Here is a 21,034-nt window from a genome sequence, read left to right as displayed (position 1 = left end):
TCTCTGTGTGAGGAATGTCAAAGGTGCAGGAACAGGCCCGAGGGCATGCTAAGTCCAGGGACGACGTCATTTGTTTTTGTGGCATCTCACAGGCAAAGTGTCCCAAAGGTGCACCCGGAGGTCAGGGGAAATCAGTCAAGCTGTCAGAGTCTCGTATTTCACTCCACTCGGGATTGTTGTTTGGACTACGATGCGGGTTCTGAAGCAGTTTCCGGACTTTTCTGTCCCGTCGAGGTCCGCAGCAGGTTCAAAACTAAATGACTTGAACGATTGCCTTCTTGGCTCATTGGGCTTGTGGCTTTTGAGGACTTTGCGGGATCGCAAAATTGCTCAAAGGTGCACCCGGAGGTCAGGGCAAATCAATCAAGCTACCGAGGTCTCGTGTTACAACGGTTTCCCGACTTCTTTTCAGGTTCAAAGCCAGTCGCCTGCAATTTAGTCCAATTCAGATGTCAAACGGTTTCAAAATGCGGTGACTGCGCGCCTGCCTCCCTTATTAACGCGGGACAGCAGCTCAGCTAGTATAACCGCCGCATTATTTTCCAAGCTTTGGTCATGGCTACTGGCGCCGCTTCTTACGTTCAAACGACTTCACAGCAAACTAGCATTTAGCAGATTCCGCAGCGGCTTGTTCAGGACCGGTTGCCTAGCGCCTCCTTCGAACAACCATTTACCAGAACACCCGCCCCTTCAAAGACATCATTTGAAATTTTTCACAGATGGAACAATCTGTTGTTGTTGTTGTTCTTGTTCCGGGAGGCGATGGCACTGAGTCATGCGCACCTCTTTCTGGTGAAGATTTATGCCTGTGGGTGGAGTGCAAAGTGTCGTTATACAAGACCTGATTCATATTTGTTGAAGACGAAGACGTCTGCCCACAAAAGACATGAAAACAACAGTAATAATAAGTATGCATATCATAGGAAGGACGGCAGAGGGGGTGGGCTTGCTAGCGTTTCATCAGCTCGTCAGCGTCCTGACACATTGTCAGTTTTTAACCGTCGCCGTGAAACAATGGTCCTTGGATTCTTCCTCATATTTGATTTGCCCAAACAAAAGCCTTCGTTATCTGTAATAATGACATGTCATCCTTAAATCAGGGTGTTCAAAAGTCTTAAAACAAAACGCCACACTGCTTTGGAATCACCTGCCAAGCATCACAAGAATTCCACGCAGTGTTTCTTTTTGTTGTATGAATGAATAAGTTTGTTCCTTGGGGTGGTTTGCATAAATAAAAAAAAACGCTAGCGGCGAAATTATGAAGGCAGAAAATAAGAATGACAGGAAATGTTTTTGTCATTTTGTCATCCCGTTGCTGCCTAATTGATGTCCAACCGCAAAAATAAGACGCATGGATGGTATTTTTTGAAATAAATATCATTACCATATTCTCCACACCAAAATACATAGCGGATTATGAGGCGCACCATCAATGAATGCCCTATTTTGTTTGTGTATTTTTTTCATACATTGGGCACACCGCATTACACGCCGCAATCTACAATAAATAAATATCATTACTGTATTCTCCACACAAAATTATATAGTGGATTGTGAGGCGCACTATCACTTAATGCCTTATTTTGTCATTTTGTTCCAGACATTGGGCGCACCGCATTATACGCCACAATCTACAGTAAATAAATATCATGACTGTATTAAATGTATTATTATTATTATTATTATTATTATTATTATTATTATTATTATTATTATTATTATTATAGTTATAATAATAATAATGGAATAGAATAATAATAGAAAGCTAGCTAGCCAGCTAATAGATAGCCAACAGATAGATAGAAAACAGTACGAATTAAAGCCAATAATTATTTTCACTTTAAATTTGAATAATTAAATTCATTAATTCTTGTAAGAAAGCCATTAATTCATTTTAATGTCAAATACGACTCCATTTGTGTGAATAAACAAACGAATGAACTGAATACACTCAGGCAAAAAAAAACAAAACAAAACACTTTGATGCTCTTCAAGCTTGGCTAGCAGCAATAACCTCACTCACCCCCCTTAGCCAGCATCCTCGTCTGCTTTCATTTCACGCGGCTTTCTATTCTGAGCCGCAACCCGCCCCCCCCCCTCCCAATTGCACACATCTCGCTGCAGGGCAGGTTAAAAGAAAATAAAATAAAAAAGACACTCGACACCGTGCAAAGGAAAGCAAGGCTGAATGCGGGTGGAAATAGAAAGGCCTCAAGAGTTCATGTTTACACGTTGATACTGCATGTCCTCACTACTTGACCTCACTACTAGTTCTCCCTGCCTGGTTTTGTTGATTGGGGGGGGGGGGGCAGGGATTGCATTCCCCAATAGATTACCGTATTTTTTGGTGTATAAGGCGCACCCAAACGCATTGATTTTTTTTTTTTTTTTTTCAAAAGATGACCCTGCGCCTTATACGCATTTGCGCCTAATATGTAAAGTCATATTGAGCAGCAACAGGCCTGGCAATTACTACGAATAATAATAATAATACATTATATTTTAAGCGCCTTTCAAAGCTCTCAAGGACACTTTACAGTCACAGACAAGCATTGGTACTATAATAAATAAAATACAATCACAAAATAGAATAGAATAGAATAAAAATGAAATACAATTATAAATAGAAACAACAGAATTATTATTGTCAGCAACCACCGACTCCATTTCCCCTGTAGAAGAAGTAGCGCCTTATAATGTGGTGTGCCTTATATTTGGAAAACCTTTATATATTATATTGCAAATATATATATACAGTAAAGTCTCGTTATATCGATATTCAAGGGAGTCCGAAAAAATATCGATATAACCGGGACTATCGATATATCCGACCCTGTTCGCATGTAATTTTCTCCGTGCGTGCATAGAAATAGTATCGATATAACCGGGACTATCGATATATCCGATATCGATATAACGAGACTTTACTGTATATTGCAAATTTCCCCATTGTAGGACGATTAAAGGCATTCTGATTCTGATATTTGGAAAACTTTTTTTTTATTTATCAACTCTTTCACTGCCATTTATGAATTTATTCGGGAATTGGAAATATGTACGTAGAGCGCCATTCCCAAATTTGTTTGGGTTTTGTTTTTTCTTGTTGGGTGCCGATAAAGCGCTGGTCAGACCTCTGGCAATTTTTTTACATTTCTACGAGGAGGCAGCATTTGCCTTTTGTCCATGTTTGTTCTATTTATCTTTAGCTGTTGTTAAAGCGTTAGGTATCCCAATATGTATGTATTGTATAGTATTTTGTACATCCGCCCCCATTTCAAGCTTAGATAACTCAAGACCCATAGAACTTAGGAATTAACCCTTTTTTTCTAATGAAAGAAGACAGTCTAAGGTTTCTAACGCATGTTTATGTCGTCCTAAAACTCAATATTTTCGATTATTTAAGACGCGATTGGAACACACCGTCGCACCGCCAAAATAAAATGTCAAATATAGATATATATTTTGGTTTTATATATATTTTTTTTGTTTTATGTGGCCGCTTTGTAAAACAAACTACCCGGCACCCCCCCCCTAAGTGAAATTTCCAAAGCCGAGGCAAACGTGTACGGTCTAATTCGCGCTTAGTTTATGCACTTAAATAACAAGCGTGTTCAAATTGAATTTGGCAGCGGGCCGTGTGACTTTTTTGGGCTTTTGACATCCTTTGCACGCTCCCTCGCATAGACCGCCATTAATTTCACCCCCCCCCCGTGCCCCCTTTTAAACGTTCCTCTTTAATGTAAATGCCGCAAGGCCTCGCACCCTAATCAATGACAGAAGTGATGTCACACTCGGCCGCTTGCATGTGAACACAAAAATGGCCGCTTCTCCACGGTGGCCCTTTGATTTGTTACAAATCGTGCGCATCACGTGGCATCATAGTCGCTTTCATCCTTTTATTCTGCTCTATGTGCTCAGTCGCGCATTTAAGTGGATGTGTGTACATCTACACATTGATATATATTTTGTATTCTTATTATTATTATTTTTTTTTTTCCCTTGTGGGGATTGCAGAGCGGCTGACGTTGCCAGAGTGGTTTGTGGTGAATCTGTGAGTTTCCCGAGTCGGAGTTCAAAGAAAATGTAGACTGACATTAGAACGTGTTGTACTGTACTGTGCGTCCCGTGATTATTGGCTTTATATTGATGTCTTTTTATTCCACCTCCCTCACCTCTCCCCACCCCCTCCTTGTGTTTCAGGTCAGCCATAGATGTGCGAGAAGGTCTTCGGACACGACTTGAAGCACGCTATCGCTGTGGTGAGCGCTTGAAAGATGAAATAGTTCAAAATGGCTTATTTTAAGACATTTTTTTAAGGTCAATGTCAATCTGTTTTTGTTTTCATCACTCCGACTGTAACTCGGACTGTAACTTATTGTAAGATTCAAACTTTTTTTTTCCAGAATTATTTTTCTTATGTATATAAAATACAGTAAAGTCTCGTTATATCGATATTCAAGGGAGTCCGAAAAAATATCGATATAACCGGGACTATCGATATATCCGACCCTGTTTGCATGTAATTTTCTCCGTGCGTGCATAGAAATAGTATCGATATAACCGGGACTATCGATATATCCGATATCGATATAACGAGACTTTACTGTATCAACCTTATGAATGTACTATCCGGATGTCAACTGCTTAGCAAGTCTTACCTCACATTGCAGAGGTCGTAGGTTCAAATCCTGCACCGAGTTTACAATTTGGAGGAAAGAAAATGACAATTTATGCATTTATAATGACAAGGCTGAAACTATAATTTGTGCATGTGTGTGTACAGGACAGCGCCGCGGCCTCACGAGCGTGACGGAGGAGGGGCGAATGATGTGCTTGCAAGACGCAAAGCCAGAGATGCCACTGAGGCTCAGACCTTGACAACAGGTAAAAATCCTCCGCCGACAAAAAGAAAAACGTTTGGGGGTAATTAGGACACTGGTGTCCAATACACGGCCCGGGGGCCAAATCTGGTCCGCCACATCAATTTATTCGGCCCGCCAAAGCGAGTCAAACTTGTGAAATTACATGCTTAGCCATCGAGCTAGCTAGGTAGCAATTGAGCTAGCGAGTGAGCTCCACAAATAACCCGCACAAGCCATCTGTGTAATTTGAACAGAAAAGACAAGCAAGGGAACCAGCTATTAATGAAGTTTCTAGTGTGTCTGCCTTCATTTGTTGCTGTTGCAATATCACAACTTCTAAGATGTGCAACCCAACACGTTATGCAAAAAGCTCATTTAAAACGGATTCTTTGCTTACAGAAAGTGTATTTTAGGTGTTCAGTTACACTGTTTATAAGAAAAGAATTTGTTTTAAATTCGACATCAAGTAGACAGGATGAACTTAATACAACTACAGTAATGTCTCGTTATATCGGTTATATCGATAGTACCACTTATTACGATACTATTTCTATGAACGCAAGGAGAAAATTACATGCGCGCAGGGTCAGATATATCGATAGTCCCGGTTATATCGATATTTTTTCGGACTCCCGAGAATATCGATATAACGAGACTTTACTGTATTATGCAAAAAGCTATCAATCCAGCTAAACAGAACACAATTGATGAGGAACTAGGTAAAATTATCGCTGCGAAAGCACGGCAACTTCACTCGGATATCACCAAATGTATGTATGTACAGTAAAGTCTCGTTATATCGATATTCAAGGGAGTCCGAAAAAATATCGATATAACCGGGACTATCGATATATCCGACCCTGTTTGCATGTAATTTTCTCCGTGCGTGCATAGAAATAGTATCGATATAACCGGGACTATCGATATATCCGATATCGATATAACGAGACTTTACTGTATATGTATGTATATGTATGTATATGTATGTATCTGTATGTATGTGTATGTATATGTATGTATATGTGTGGATATGTGTGGATATGTATGTATATGTTTGTATGTGTATGTATGTTTATGTATGTGTTTGTATGTGTATGTATGTGTAAGTATGTGTATGTATGTATATGTAAGTATATGTATGTACTTCCGGGTAGAGTGAAGCCTGGCGCGAATGGCTGCTGCTGCTAACCCGTATAAAAAAAAATACGTGACTGCAAAGTGTCCTTGAGATTTTTGAAAGTCGCTTATAAATGAAATGTATTATTATTATTATTATTATTATTATTATTATTATTATTATTATTATATAAATGACAGAAAATCAGCATTTCGTCTCCTCTGCAGTTGCGCGATGGGAAACGTGGAGAGCCAAAACGGCGAGAACGCCTTCCACGGCCACTTGTCCCGTAAGCACGCGTCATCGCGCTCCCTGCGCCTATCGTCCTCCTCAAAGCGTCCGGTGACCCGCCGCCCTCGCCACTCCTTATCGGCCAAGGAAAGCGAGCGCCACCGCAACTCGGAAGCATCCACCCGTTCCTCCAGTACGCCCAGCATCCCGCGCTCACTGGACGTCGCCCCGGACGATGACGACGGAGGCGCTCTGGAGGATTTCGGCGTCAACCCGCATTGGACTCAACGCCTGGCTATGACCTTGAGGCCCGAGGAGCACGACGCCTCCGCTTTAGCCGCGCCGGATGACGACGCGTCCGCTTTCAAGAAGAAGCGTTCCAAGTCGGCCGACATGTGGAGGGAGGATAGCCTGGAATTCTCGCTGTCGGATCTCAGTCAAGAACACATGACCAGCACTGAGGAGATGGTGGACGGCGGCGAGGAAGACGAGGAGGAGGAGGAGGAGGAGGAAGAGGAGCAGTTCAGCCGACCGCCCAGAGGATCGAAAGGTGCAATGTTTAGTTTATTTAACTTGATTGTGAAAGCCATCTATGTACAAAATGCCCAATTCCCAATTGGATCACTTATCTTGACCGCCATTTTCTTGACAGCTGACTGACATATTTCATTTGGCTGAATTGATACGGTGGCATCATGTCAAAAATGAAGAAATGAATGAAAATGCCATTAGGACAAATGTAATCTAAAAAAAATAAATAGAAACATGGATACAAATAAATAAATGGAGAAAAGAATAAATAAATGGATTAAAAAATGAATGGATACAAAAAATAAATAAATGGATACAAAAATAAATAAATGGATAAAAAATCCATAAATGGATAAAAAAATGGATACAAAAAAATCTAAATAAATAAATGGATAAAAAAATGGATAAAGAAAATAAATAAATGGATAGAAAAAATAAGTAAATGGATACAAAAATAAATAAATGGATACATAAATTAAAAAAGTGAATAAAAAATAAATAAATGGAGAAAAGAATAAATTAATGGAGAAATTAATACATAAATGGATACATGAATACATAAATGGATACATGAATACATAAATAAATACACAAATAAATAAAAATAAATAAATAAATAAAAATACATACATGCAGCTACATACACATAAATACAGCTTGCTTTCTATCTATTTGAGTTACTTCTGGGTTGAGTGAACGCTGGTGCGTGTGGCTGCCGCTGCTCACCCACAGAAAGACTTATCACGTGACTGTAAAGTGACCTTGAGAGTTTTGAAAGGCGCTTATAATGGTCGTAAGTCAAATTGGACGTAAGTCGAAATCTATTCAAAATGTTGAATAGAGATTCGGAGGCTAAATGACTCACAAACTCCACCCCCTCTGGTGCCATCACGCGGTCGATTGCTGTGCGAGAGCGAGATGCTGGTTGGCTGGCCAAAATTGTTGTACCCGTTGCCGGCCTGCTAGCGCGTTGCCGCGCCAGGCGTATAATTACAATTTTAAAAACCGGGTCCGGAGGTCATGGCCGTTAAGTACGGGTGGTCGTAAGTCGAGCCGGTCGTAAGTCGGATGTTACCTGTACATATATTTTATTTGTATTTTTATTAACAGGTGCAGCGGAGCGCGCCTCGTCCCTGGACCACCTTTGCAGCCACCAGAGAGCGAATCTCAGGGGCCGCCGCAAAGATGGCGAGCGGGTTGACGGCGGCGCGACGGGACCGATGTCTCAGAGCGAAGTTGACGGCGGCGGCGTTTATGGAGCCTTCACGCTTCCCTGCCGACGCTCTCACTGCCTCTCGGAAGGCCCGACGGGCCTCAGCTTGGCGGCGGCGGCGCCGCCCCATCCCGTTTTTCAGGGACGACGTGCGCAAACCACTCAGGTAAACAAACTGGTTTCAATAGTCATTAGTTGTTCTTTCAATATAACTCGCAATCATGTTGTTTTTAATTGCGTCATAAATTGGTTTTATTATAGAAGCGTTTTATTATACTCGGACGTACCAAGCGCTTGTTCATTGTTGTTTTGAATCATTTTTATTTTAGCATCTACGCTGGCCTGGTTGGTTCTCGATAAGAGAAGCTTCCTTTCCCGATGCCCCAACCAAGCTGCACCCTAAGTGCTCATCACAAATTCACCCTGCTGTGTGTGTGTGTGTGTGTGTGTTTGTATGACTGGTCTTGTGAGGACCACTAACATTTTATACCATACGTAGTCAGGACATTTTTGACAAGTGAGGACCTTTTGGCCTGTCCTCGCAAGTTTTTCAGTCTAAAGGCTTCTAGAAGGGTCTTTATATGCATCAGTTTCAGAGAGGTCCTCACAAATTCACCCAAAAGGATTTTTTTGTGTGTATTTTCATTTCACTTGGATACAGACAGTTTTTACTCACTGTGTGTGTTTATGTGTGTGTGTGTGTGTGTGTGCGTGGTTAATGAGAGGAAAAAGTTCATACCACGAAAAGTAAAACTATTTTAACCAAATTCATGACAGGGACTTTGAATGTACTGATTCAGAAACCTCACTCCTGCTGTTATTTCAGTTTCAAGTCCACTTTTTATTTCTTGTTTTTAAAGAAGTTGAAGTGGGAAATGGGGTGACATTTCGTCTTCAAATGTAACACTAGTTCTTCTCTAAACTAAACAGCAACAGGGGTCCTCACTCCTTATCTGGGGTTATCCGGACCTCACAAAACCATTGAAACAGGAATGTGTGTGTGTGTGTGTGTGTGTGTGTGTGTCAAGGGACGAACTTTGTCGCTATAAATAGACGCACAAGGCTTCTAAACATGGTGGAAAAAAAGAACAGTCTCTGTTTCTTAAAAACCGAACTCTGCGGGAGGACATTGAACCTCTCGTGGAATTTTTTTTCCGGCGGAAACTCTCACACACACACACGTTTATGTGTTAGCACATGCATGGACTATTTATATATATATCACATAAATGGCCACATTGTGTTTGTACCAAGAAGCTCCTTCTATACCGCTAGCATCAGTTTTGACTTTGGGTGCAGTCCTTGTTCCCCTTTCAATTTTTTTTTAACTCATTCACTGCCGTTCCCGAATTTATTATTTTTAATTGAAAATCCTACTGGACCCTGCGCACCCTGCCCACCACCTTTTCCAACTACTCCCTCAGGCAGGTGCTCCCGATCCATGCGCAGCAAATCCAGCAGACATTTAAACAGCTTCTTCCCATAAGCTCTCTAAACAGTAACCCAAATAGAACTGTATCGTGCCTCCATTTTTCTCCATTTTTTTAATGATACTAGTGCAGCGTGTTCTACCGGAGACAAGTTCCTCGTGTGTTCTACATACTTAGCATTAAAGATGATTCTGATTCTGAAAATATGACGTAGAGCGGCATTCCCGAATTTGTTTGGGTTTTGGTTTTTCTTGCGGTGGGTGTCGATAAAGCTCTGGTCAGACCTCTGGTAATGTTTTTCCCTTCCATAAGTGGACAGCATTTCCCTTGTTAACCACGTTAGCGCTTTGTTCCACCTTCAACTGTTGTTCAAGCGCTATATCAATCAATATGTATGTATTGTATTGGATATTGTACACCCACCCCCATTTCAAGCTCATATAACTCCACACCCATATAACTTAGGAATTAACTTATTTTCTGATGAAAGAAGAGCGTCTAAAGTTTCTAACTCTACATTCAATGTTCATTTCATCCTAAAACACAATATTCTGTGGGTCCTGCAATTCAAGTGACAATGACAATAACCCTGGCACTGCAGTGGACACATTTTCGCACATGCGAATGAGTTAATTAAATTAAAAAAAAACATCCACAAACGACACACAATCTCGCATCCTCCCCGACAGGATATCTCGGCCGCCCTGAGCGAAGGCAGCGAGTACGGCGACAGCGGCATTGACGGCGTGGCCGTCGAAGGGGAGGCGGCGACTGAGGGCGAGCCGTTGTCGCGACGCTGCAAGGCCATGTCGGCGTCCTTCTCCGTGTATTCGGCCGCCGATAGCGCCCTCTTCCCTAACGGCAGCGACAGCGGCAGCAGCAGCGCCGGCGTGATGGAGGCTCGCGGCGGCGTTTACGAGAACTTCCGCAAGGAGCTGGACAATCAAATCTGGGTCTGTTTGAATTTTGGTGCAAATTATTTCTATTGCTTCATGTCACAGAGAGGGTACAGCAAGTGCTGTAGAATGAATGACTCTCTGTCGTTGTGTTGTCATTTGTTATTGGATTGGATTGGATGTACCATTATTCGTCTCGCAGTGGAGAAATTTACATTTCACAGCAGCAAAGTTTTGAAAGGAAGAGGAAAGGAAAGAAAGAACTAGAAAAACAAAATACAGGAGCCACTGGAAAGGCAGCCAGTCTCTGGGAGCCATCTTGAAGTCAAAAGAATAAAAAAATAAAATAACAAAGACACAGAGTCATTCATTCTTCAGCACTTGCTGTACCCTCTTTGTGACATGAAGCAGTTCTAGATGAAAACGGATTTATTTATTTATTTATTTTTACTTCAAGATGGCGCCGCGAGAGTAGCTGCCTTTCCAGCATCTCTTGCATTTTGTTTTTCTACTTCTTTCTTTCCGTTCCTCTACCTTTCATAACTTTGCTGCTGTGTTACTTCCGGGTAGAGTGAACACTGGCGCGAATGGCTGCCGCTGCTCACCCGCACAAAAAAAAATAAAAAAAAAATCTTATCCCGTGACTGTAAAGGCTCCTTCAGAGTTTTGTACTGCACTTAGAAATTAAATGTATTATTATTATTTTTTTGGTTATTGCTCAAAAATCAATCATTCATCCTTCTTCAGGTGCACCGAAACCAGGACCGCCCGGAAGAGTCGTGCTCGGCGGTCAGCGACGAGCAAAGCAGCGGTACGCTAAGCAGCGCGTACCCATCGGAGTCGGTAGTGGGGTCCTCCTGCGCCCACAGCACGGTACGCAAGGCGGGCGCGCTAGCCGTCAAGAACTTCCTGGTCCACAAGAAGAGCAAGAAAGTAGAGCCGGCGACCAGACGCAAGTGGAAACGCTATTGGGTTTCGTTGAAAGGTACTCGAAACGTAACGTAGTGACCTTGAGTGAGGTTCTCCTGTTTTCTATCTGCCTCGTTTAATTTCACGCTAACGTCCACGTCGAATCCATTTCGTCCTGGTGAAACGCCCGCCTCGTATCCGCGGAGATGAATAAATTCCTTCTATGTCCAGAGGAAATGCTGATGTCCTAGCCACATTGTATTTTATTTCTTTTATTTTGTAGGGGGGAGGTACAGTTCAATATACAGTGAGACCTCAACTTACGAACTTAATTGGTTCCCAGACAGTGTGTATCTCAAAATAGATTTTCCCATAGGAAACCATTAAAATGGGAATAATCCGTTCCCGGGTTTCCATAAAATATACTTTTCAACTAAATAAGCCTTAAAACTACACACAACATACCTTATTCTATGTATAATAAATGCTATTGTATTGTAATGAAAGAAATACACTGCAGTGGAAACATTTTCGCACATCTAGCAGTCAATGAGTTAAAAAAGGGGGAAAATATTTATGACAATAAATAAATAAAATGACTCGATAAATAAATCATATATGATATAAATACATATAATTCTGAATATTAATATATAGAATAATAATAAAAATACAAGAAAAAAATGATCTCCCCAAAGTAAATGTAATTATATTTGATGTATATTTTTTTAATTTGCATAGGCATATACAGTAAAGTCTCGTTATATCGATATCCAAGGGAGTCCGAAAAAATATCGATATAACCGGGACTATCGATATATCCGACCCTGTTTGCATGTAATTTTCTCCGTGCGCGCATAGAAATAGTATCGATATATCCGATATCGATATAACGAGACTTTACTGTATATACATATATTTTCATTCTCTACCGGTTCATTTCATAATGTAGTGTTAAAAATAAAATATTGTTCCAGGCTGCACGCTTTTCCTGTACGAGTCGGACGTTCGTTCGGGTATTGACCACACCAGCATTCCCAAACACGCACTGTGGGTTGAGAACGCCATCGTGCAGGCGGTGCCCGAACACCCCAAGGATTTTGTCTTCTGTCTAAGCAACTCGGTCGGCGACGCTTTCCTCTTCCAGGTACGCGGACGCCTTCGTTATTTTTATTTTTTTTGTGTGTTTCCTACAAATCTTTTATTTATTTATTTATTTGTACGTTTTTCTCAACAGACGTCGGGCCAGACGGAGCTGGAGAACTGGATCACGGCGATCCATTCGGCGTGCGCCGCCGCCCTCGCCCGCCAGCACCACCGCGACGACACGGTACGCCTACTGCGCGCCGAGATCCGCAAGCTCGAGCAGAAGATCGACATGGACGAGAAGATGAAGAAAATGGGCGACATGCAGCTGTCCACCGTCACCGATGCCAAGAAGAGGAAGACCATTCTGGAGCAGGTAGGTGGAAAACTGGTGGCAAAATTTTCTAGATTTAACTTATTCACTGCCAGATGTGGGTGGGAAAATGTGTCCACTCCAGTGCCAGGGTTTTTGTCATTATCACTCGAATTCCAGGACCCACGGAATATTGAGTTTTGGGACGACATAAACAGTCAATGCAGTGTAAGAAACCTTAGGCTCTCTTCTTTCATCAGAATTAATTCCTAAGTTATATGGGTCTGGAGTTATATGAGCTTGAAATGGGGGCAGATGTACAAAATACAGTATAATACATATTGGTTTATATAGCACTTTAACAAAAGCTGAAGCTGGAACAAAGCACTAAATGGAAAAAAAGGGGAATTCTGACCCCTAGTGGAAGGAAAAAAAAACATTACCAGAGGTCTGACCAACGTTTTATCGGCACCCAAGCAAGAAAAAAATAAAACCCAACAAATTCGGGAATGGCGCTTTAAGTCATATTTTCAATTCCCGAATAAATTTGTGAATAAGTTACTGTAAATATAATATTCGGAAAACTTTTTTTCAATCATTAAAGGTGCGCCTTTTACCCCGATGCGCCTTATACAGGCAACATCTGACTTACGACCAGCTCAACTTACAACCCTATATTTTTTAAAATTTTAATTCTACGCCTGGCACCGCAACACACTAGCAGGCCGGCAACCCGTAACACCAGAGGGTTTGCGTGTCGTTTAGCGTCTATTCAACAATTTGAATGGATTCCGAGTTACGACCTTTTTGACTTACGACCGTTTGGTCGGAACGGAACTCGGTCGTAATTCGGATGTTACCTGTATATGGAAAAGGTTTGAAAATACACTCTTCATTGGGGGTGCTATTGTTTGCCAGAATAATCAAAACTGATTTTTTAGACTTCCATATGGCGAAAATAACCTTATAATTCGGCCGTATAAATCACTGTTTGGTAAAACCGCCCACCTTTAGCCTCATCGTCTCAATCATCAAACCAGGCGCCATGTTCTTTCCTCGCCACGCAAACATGGTGAATTTTTAATATTTTTTTTTTTTGGTCTGTCCAGATCTCCTTGTGGGAGCAGAATCTGGAACGTTTCCACATGGACTTGTTCCGCTGCCGCTGCTACCTGGCCAGCCTGCAGGGAGGCGAACCCCCCAACCCCAAACGCCTGCTGGGCTTCGCTTCCAGGCCCACCAAACTGGCCATGGGTCGCCTGGGGATCTTCTCAGTGTCGTCCTTCCACGCACTGGTACCACTTTTACGTCCTTTAATGACACTTTGTATGGGTTTTGTCGGGAGGAAACAACCTGTGACTTGATAATGGCGTGGTGAAGCAGCATGTGGCTCGCTCACTCAACTGTTAACTCTCTGTGCTGCGTGTTTCCCGCGAAATGACAATCTTTTCCGGGAGACAAAGAAAACAAACGCGCACACACACACACACACACACACACACACACACACACACACACACACACACACACACACACACACACACACACAGCAGAGCTTGATGGTGTTGATTGGCAGATCAATATAAAGCGTCCCTGAGGCGATTTCCCACCAAACAGGCTTAACATTTACTCTCTCTCTCTCTCTCTCTCCCTCGCCTTCCTTTGTCTCATTTATCTCCTGTCTCCCCCCCTTTTCACCCCCTTTCCTCCCCCCATTGTCTCACACTGTCAGACATCAACACACAATTGATTTTCTTTGCCCCCACCCCATCCATTTTATTTTCAGACATTATTATCCTTCCTGATGCTTTTTTGCTCTGTATGAATGTTGCCACGACTACCCCCCCCCAATATTGCATATTTATTATTGACTTTTTGACTTAACTGTGATGTTTATATATTTTTTTTTACTTTTTACAAAAGTTGACTTTTTTTCCACGTACCGTATTTTCTGCACTTATAAGGCGCACCGAAAAGATGGCCATCAGAATCAGAATCATAGTCATCTTTATTGCCAAGTATGTAGAACACACAAGGAATTTGTTTCCGGTCGAACATGCTGCACGTATCATCATCAAAAAAAATTGCAAAGCGGCACTATACAGTTCAATTTGGCCTACTGTTCAATTATGATTATTATTAATTTATTTTTGCATTCTTTCAGGTATCGGCCCGCACCGAAATGAGCCTGAAACGGCGCAGTCAGGCCACGCCTTCTCGCACCTTCAGCAAACGTCGAAGTCGTTTCTCGTCGCTCTGGGGCATCGACACCGCCTCCCGCAGGAAGTCTAGGGCACAGCACCCCACCATCAGTCAGGTATGACTTTAATAAACGTGAGCAAAAGCGCCTCGTATTTCTCCAATGTGCTTATTGTAAATTTTCACAGGTGTTTGTTGACGGCGACGAGTCGGCTAAAGCGCCCGTTGAACCAACGTATGAAGACTCGACCAGCGACATATCTGTAAGATTTAACTTATTGTGTCATATTTTTGTCATATTCTTGTCACCAATGCAAATTGATGTCACTCAAGTGCAGTCATGATTTAAAATTGAGTTTTTCTATTCCACGATGGACTAACTTGGTTAGCATGTTTAGCGCTTTTATTCTGTCCATCACTTTGTTCTTTTTGGGGAGCGAAGAGCGTTGATTTAGATACAGGTAACATCCGATTTACGACCGAGTTCCGTTCCGACCAAATGGTCGTAAGTCAAAATGGTCCCAAGTCGAAATGCATTGAAAATGTTGAATACAGACTCTGAGGCTAAACGACTCGCAACCCACAATTAAAAAAAAATACATTAAAAAAATAGGGTCTGAGCTCGTGGTCGTAAGTATGGGTGGTCGTAAGTCAAGCTGGTCGTAAGTCGGATGTTACCTGTATTCATTAGCAGTAAAATTCTTTCATTTTGGCCGCATTTGTAACCTTAATTTTGCTTTTATTTATTTTTACTCTGTTTAACTCATTTGCTGCCATACCCGAATTTGCTATCTATTAGCTGGCTACCTCGCTAGCTATCCTTTTGCTATCTATTTGCTTTCTATTAGCTATCTGTCTAGCTACCTAGCTAGCTATCTATTTGCTATCCATTTTCTATCTATTAGCTAGCTACCTAGCTGGAAATATATTTGATGTTTATTAGTTAGCTACCTAGCCGGCTGTCTATTTGCTATCCATTTGCTATCTATTAGCTATCTGTCTAGCTAGCTAGCTATGTAGCTGGCTATTTATTAGCTATATGGCTATCTAGCTAGTTAGATAACTGTCTAGCTGGCTATCTATTAACTATCTATGATTCTGCTAGCTATGATTCGGATCTGTTTGCTAGCTGGCTAGCTTTCTATCTATTTGAGTTACTTCCGGGTTGGATATAACGCTGGCGCATGTGGCTGCCGCTTCTTACCCGCAGAAAAACCGATCCTGTGACTGTAGTGACCTTGAGAGTTTTGAAAGGCGCTTAGAAATGAAACTTATTATTATTTGTTCCCTCAAGCTTGTGTATTTGTCTCTGATTACCATATGATGACATCGACTGCTACGTTAGCTTCTAGCGCTAGCCGCAGACTTGATTTTGCTGCCGTCGTCAACACCTTTCCTAGTTTGTGTGTGACTCCAGGCTGATCCAATCCAATCCTATTTTCTTTTTAAAAATTTACTGGAGCATCTGATGAGTCTTGTCGCACGGTTCATGGATTACAAGCTTGTCCGCTACCCCGCAGGCCAAAAAGCAGCAGCCATTTTCCACCTCTTTTTGCCCAGATCCCTTTTGTGATTTATGTATTTATTTTTAGTTTCTTGATATTATCATTATGGCTTGTTACGTAGAATTACGACTGAACCCTTCTCACATCCGAGAGCATTCCTCCGAGGTTTCCGTCTTTGACGCTATCTGTCGGATTAAGTCTCTCGCTGACTCCGCCGGCCTCTGATCCACACGTAATGCAATTATTCCTATTCCCAACCATCGTTTCAGGCTGTCAAACAGGCACATCCTCATCCCTACTTTTTGTCTCCTCTTTCCTTTTGCTTGAGGCGAGACAGATGATGGGTCTCGGAGGCCATCAACCGGCAGTCTTTTGTCTCATTGACAATCCCACCGGGGTCGGTGGACATTTATTGATCTCAAATCTTCACCTTGTCTATTCCTGAGATTGCGTTTCAGGGATGAATTTTCAAGACTTTTGTGGAGGTGTTTGTACATCTGTGTGGAATTCTTCCAAACGGTCACAGCTGCTGGCTTTTCCTGGCTTTTTTTTTTCTTCTGGCAAATCCCATTGACGGATGCTGGATGGGCCAGATGGTGCCGATTTGAGCTAGTGGGGGTTCAAGGCGCCTCCGGGAGGGGGGGGGGGGGTGATACCCTCTGCGCACTGTTGCAAATGTCAGCGAAGAGAGGGGAAAAAAAAACGGCAAATAAGGAAAAAAAAATGGAAGGTGGAAATTGTCACCTGATATGACCGTGAAGATCAGCGCGTGTGAGGCTTGGATGATGTGGAATCGGGCTGTATCAGAGATGTTCAATCGGACACTGTGGACGAAGGCTCGGACCCAGAAAGATTGTCTTTACTGCCGGAAGGAGACGTAGACATTCATCACAGACGCATGTATTCTGCAACCCTCTGCCAAGCTATTTATTGAAAGTATATGCAAATTGAATTGATACATTGGTAAAACATAGTTTTCTTGATTAGAATACCACCCCTGGGCGTTCTAAGCGCGAACAGCTGTAAGCAATAAAACATTTCTCTTCCATTAACTGATGAATTTGTAACCTGGCTAATGAGCTCTTCCTGTGAAGGAGTTTCAAGTCATAAATTGCTTCGGTGACAAAGGAGTTTCCCAAGCAATAAAACATTGTCTCTTCCATGAACTGATACATTTGTAACCTGGCTTATGAGCGCTTCCTGTGAAGGAGTTTCAAGTCGTAAATTGCTTCGGTGATAAAGGAGTCTCCCAAGTCCTAAATTCTGTCCAAGGCCAGATCTCCTAGATGAAGATGACAGTTTAACTTCTTGCTGTGTCTGTTGACCTCAGATTGACCACAGGTTGCCTGTGCTTCAATTGTGTATTCAAGTCACACATGTTGACTAAGCATATAACAGCATGGAATTTTTAAATATGATAATTTCTTATTCTGTCTAATCTCTATCAGGCTGCCAGATTGGCGCCCCGAAATCCACTTGCGAGCTCAACGAGATGACGAATGAGATTTTGTAATTAGACCACCATATGCTTGAGACCACCAGCAGCTTCTATTGACTCTTCAATGAGATTAGCATGAACTACGATATCCCAAAATGACCTCATATACATACGCCGTACCGTATCTCCAGGAATCTGTCCGATTAAACCGTTGGATGTTCTTCACCACAAGACACTAATTTACATTTTGAACCGGTTTTCTTTTCAGAAGGAGAGGGAGAACTCGGTGATAAGTCTTCCGCAGATGTCCCTGGAAAACGATATGTGGCTTCCGGAGAGCTTGGCGCCCTCCTGGGTTTGCCTGCCTGGCGACCAGCCCATCCTGGCGGTGGTGCAGCCCGGCGATACGGCGCTGGAGGTGTTGAGCGCCATCTGCAAGGTGATTAGAAATGACAAAATTTGGGGCTTCATTGGTGTGACCTCAGAAGTTGTTTGAAGGGTTGCTGTCATTTTACAGAAAAACAAAATAGACCCTTCTGGTCATTACCTACGCTTGAAGGTGACCATGGAGGATCGCTCGCTGCTGTATGTGCCCAAACATGATGAGGACATCTATGATGTGGTGAGACTTTACAACATTAGCAACTTTACCATTGAAATAATTTAATTTGATTCATCCATATTACCTTTATTACTTTAAAGAGTCACACTTAATATACTTTGAAGTTTTGACTTGAATCCGGATCAGATCCAGATTTGCCCTTAGTCATTAGTGTAAATGGCAATATATCAAAATCTCATATTTGTTTTATTGGCCAAAAATGTAACATTTTAACCACGTGTGGAATTTTTCATTTGGGTTTTCTGAAAAGAAAAAATAAATAAATATTATTGAAACACAATTCAATCCAGTTCTGATCCAAATTTGGCATTTGTCAGTGTAAATGCAACTTTAGAGACTTTACCATGAAATAAATACATCAATTTTACCAATGTTGAAGATCCACACTTGATAAAATTTAAATTTTTGAGTTGAATCCGGATCAGATCCAGATTTGCCCTTAGTCATTAGTGTAAATGGTAATATATCAGATCCCATGTTTGTTGGCCAAAAATTTAAAATTTCACCCCCAACCGGAATTTTTCACTTTTGAGTTTTTGAAAAGAAAAGAAAAAACATTATATAAAAAAAAATAACTGAAACACAATGCAATCCAGTTCTGATCCATATTTGGCATTCGTCAGTGTAAATGCAACTTTAACGACTTTACCATTAAAATAATGCAATTTGATTCATCCAGTTTACCTTTACATTATGTTGAAAATCCATTTTTTTGGAGTTGGAAATTTTACCCCGAGCAGAATTTTTCACTTTTGAGTTTTCTGAAAAGAAAAAAATGTAAATATTATGAAAAAAATAACATGACATTGAAATACAATTCAATCCACTTCTGATCCCAATTTGGCATTCCTCAGTGTAAATGCAACATGTCACAGTCCCGTTTATATTTACACACTTACATCTCAGTTAATTAAAGGCCTCAGAGGCGACGTCTCCTTCATTAAAATTCCTGTAGACCGTATGTGGTAAATTATGCAAATGAGCTTATTGTCCTCGCTATCTCATAGATAAACAACTTCATGGGCCTCCGTATTATTCAACGGACGTTTTTCAAACCCTATTTTCTCCTTCACCTGGAGTGCTCTTCATCGCTTTTGATTCACATTCACGCTTATCTCGTTCTCATTTCACATCTTGACATTGGCACACACACACACACACACGCACACAGCAAAAACACAGGATTCATAATTGCTTTGTCAAGGATGTTGAATAAAACATGAATCTCTTTCCAAGGGTGATGACGGTCTTCGCTCTTCGGTTTTCTTGTTTTTCTTCAGCTGTACCAGGAGATCGAGATCTGCACCAAAGCCAGCAGAGTGATCCAGTTCGACCGAGCTGAGTCGTGCACGTTGGGTTACGGTAAAACGGCCTTTGGCTAAATTGATTTTTGGGGACGGTGCTCATTTAGCGGTTCTAATTGTCGGGAGTTTTCAAAGCATTCCGATTCCACAAATTAACTCATTTGCTGCCATTCCTGCCGAATGTGTTTATTTATTTATTTTTTATTATATATTTTTTTAGTTCCAGGAAGTATGACTAACTTGGTGTTGTTGTTTTTTTTTTGTAGTCTGGTTACAGTTAAAAATTACTTCTTTCCCCATCTTCAGGTTTCTCGGTGTGTGTTCTGGATGAGGACGGCACCCAGCGGCTTCACATCACCGACGTCAAATCGGGCGGACTCGCCTCTTCCAAAGGTAGCTTAGCATGATGCTAACTTCATATCCTGTTGAGTCACACACACACACAAATTCAATGTTAGTGGGTCAGCCAAAATGCTCCATTGATCCACTGAGGAGAATGTGCGCAGACTGAACGAGATCAGGCAAGAAAACCAGGCCAGCACTGCAGGCTTTACGCCAAACCCGTCGCTCTTAATGTAGTCACACGCACACACACGCACACACACACACACACACACAGCCTGCCGGCGTTATTTCTTTCAGTCCGATAACGACTCCACAATGCATCTGACATTTCCCACTGTCGACAAATAGGTCACAACTTGAGGCTAAACACACGTCATTTGTGTTTTAAAAAAGTGTGTGTACGTGCACATTTTTGGGTGCGTGTATGAACGCACGTGCACACACAGGTGAAACCCGTCTGTGTCTACCGGGTGTTCATTGGTTGGCAATTAAGAGAGCAGGTGGTTGGATTGAGATGTTTGTGTTACTTTAAGGCTGACTGTTTTGAAGTGGGGTTTGTTTTGTTGGGGGTAGGGTTTCAATCGACGGTAAGGTGTTTAAATTAAGCATGAATAGGGTTTTAATGTGGTTTTAAATTGGATTAGGGAGTCTTGGTTTTGTTTTTAAGCCATGGGTGGAGGTTGCCAATTTGGATTTCAAACCTGGGTGTGGTCATTGACAGGAATAGTTAGCATTAGCATGTAGCTAACATGTAAAACGGCCTGTGGATGTGTTTGTGACATCTTGAAAAAAAAGATTTAACCTGGTCTCCCGTGTGGTCATAGATAGGAATAGTTAGCATTAGCATGTAGCTAACATGTAAAACGCCCTGTGGATGTGTTTGTGACATCTTGAAAAAAAAGATTTAACCTGGTCTCCCGTGTGGTCATAGATAGGAATAGTTAGCATTAGCATGCAGCTAGCATGTAAAACGGCCTGTGGATGTGTTTGTGACATCTGAAAAAAAAGATTTAACCTGGTCTCCCGTGTGGTC

At 41.8% G+C, this 21,034-nt stretch overlaps 1 protein-coding gene across 3 annotated transcripts in view; it reads left to right on the top strand.

Annotated features, from left to right (window-relative positions):
- LOC148886757 (rho guanine nucleotide exchange factor TIAM1-like) overlaps window positions 1–21,034 on the top strand; it is a 46,382-nt gene that overhangs the window by 10,525 nt on the left and 14,823 nt on the right. For 2 of the 3 annotated variants that reach the window (XM_089016499.1, XM_089016498.1), the window contains exons 2-16: window positions 4,201–4,259; window positions 4,784–4,884; window positions 6,207–6,760; window positions 7,852–8,120; window positions 10,074–10,337; window positions 11,028–11,265; window positions 12,167–12,336; window positions 12,427–12,651; window positions 13,698–13,883; window positions 14,753–14,905; window positions 14,976–15,050; window positions 17,999–18,169; window positions 18,248–18,352; window positions 19,633–19,714; window positions 19,963–20,049. In XM_089016499.1, the coding sequence (XP_088872625.1) occupies window positions 6,214–6,760; window positions 7,852–8,120; window positions 10,074–10,337; window positions 11,028–11,265; window positions 12,167–12,336; window positions 12,427–12,651; window positions 13,698–13,883; window positions 14,753–14,905; window positions 14,976–15,050; window positions 17,999–18,169; window positions 18,248–18,352; window positions 19,633–19,714; window positions 19,963–20,049 (2,572 nt within the window). In that variant the 5' untranslated portion in view covers window positions 4,201–4,259; window positions 4,784–4,884; window positions 6,207–6,213. The remainder of the gene's footprint in view (window positions 1–4,200; window positions 4,260–4,783; window positions 4,885–6,206; window positions 6,761–7,851; window positions 8,121–10,073; window positions 10,338–11,027; window positions 11,266–12,166; window positions 12,337–12,426; window positions 12,652–13,697; window positions 13,884–14,752; window positions 14,906–14,975; window positions 15,051–17,998; window positions 18,170–18,247; window positions 18,353–19,632; window positions 19,715–19,962; window positions 20,050–21,034) is intronic. The other variant, XM_089016500.1, reaches the window with a different exon arrangement.

Source organism: Hippocampus bargibanti, linkage group LG16, assembly GCF_051943395.1.
Source record: "Hippocampus bargibanti isolate YZ-2025 linkage group LG16, ASM5194339v1, whole genome shotgun sequence".
Lineage (NCBI taxonomy): Eukaryota > Metazoa > Chordata > Actinopteri > Syngnathiformes > Syngnathidae > Hippocampus > Hippocampus bargibanti.
The sequence above is the reverse complement of the archived record's forward strand: the minus strand, read 5'-3'. Positions and strand labels throughout refer to the sequence as shown.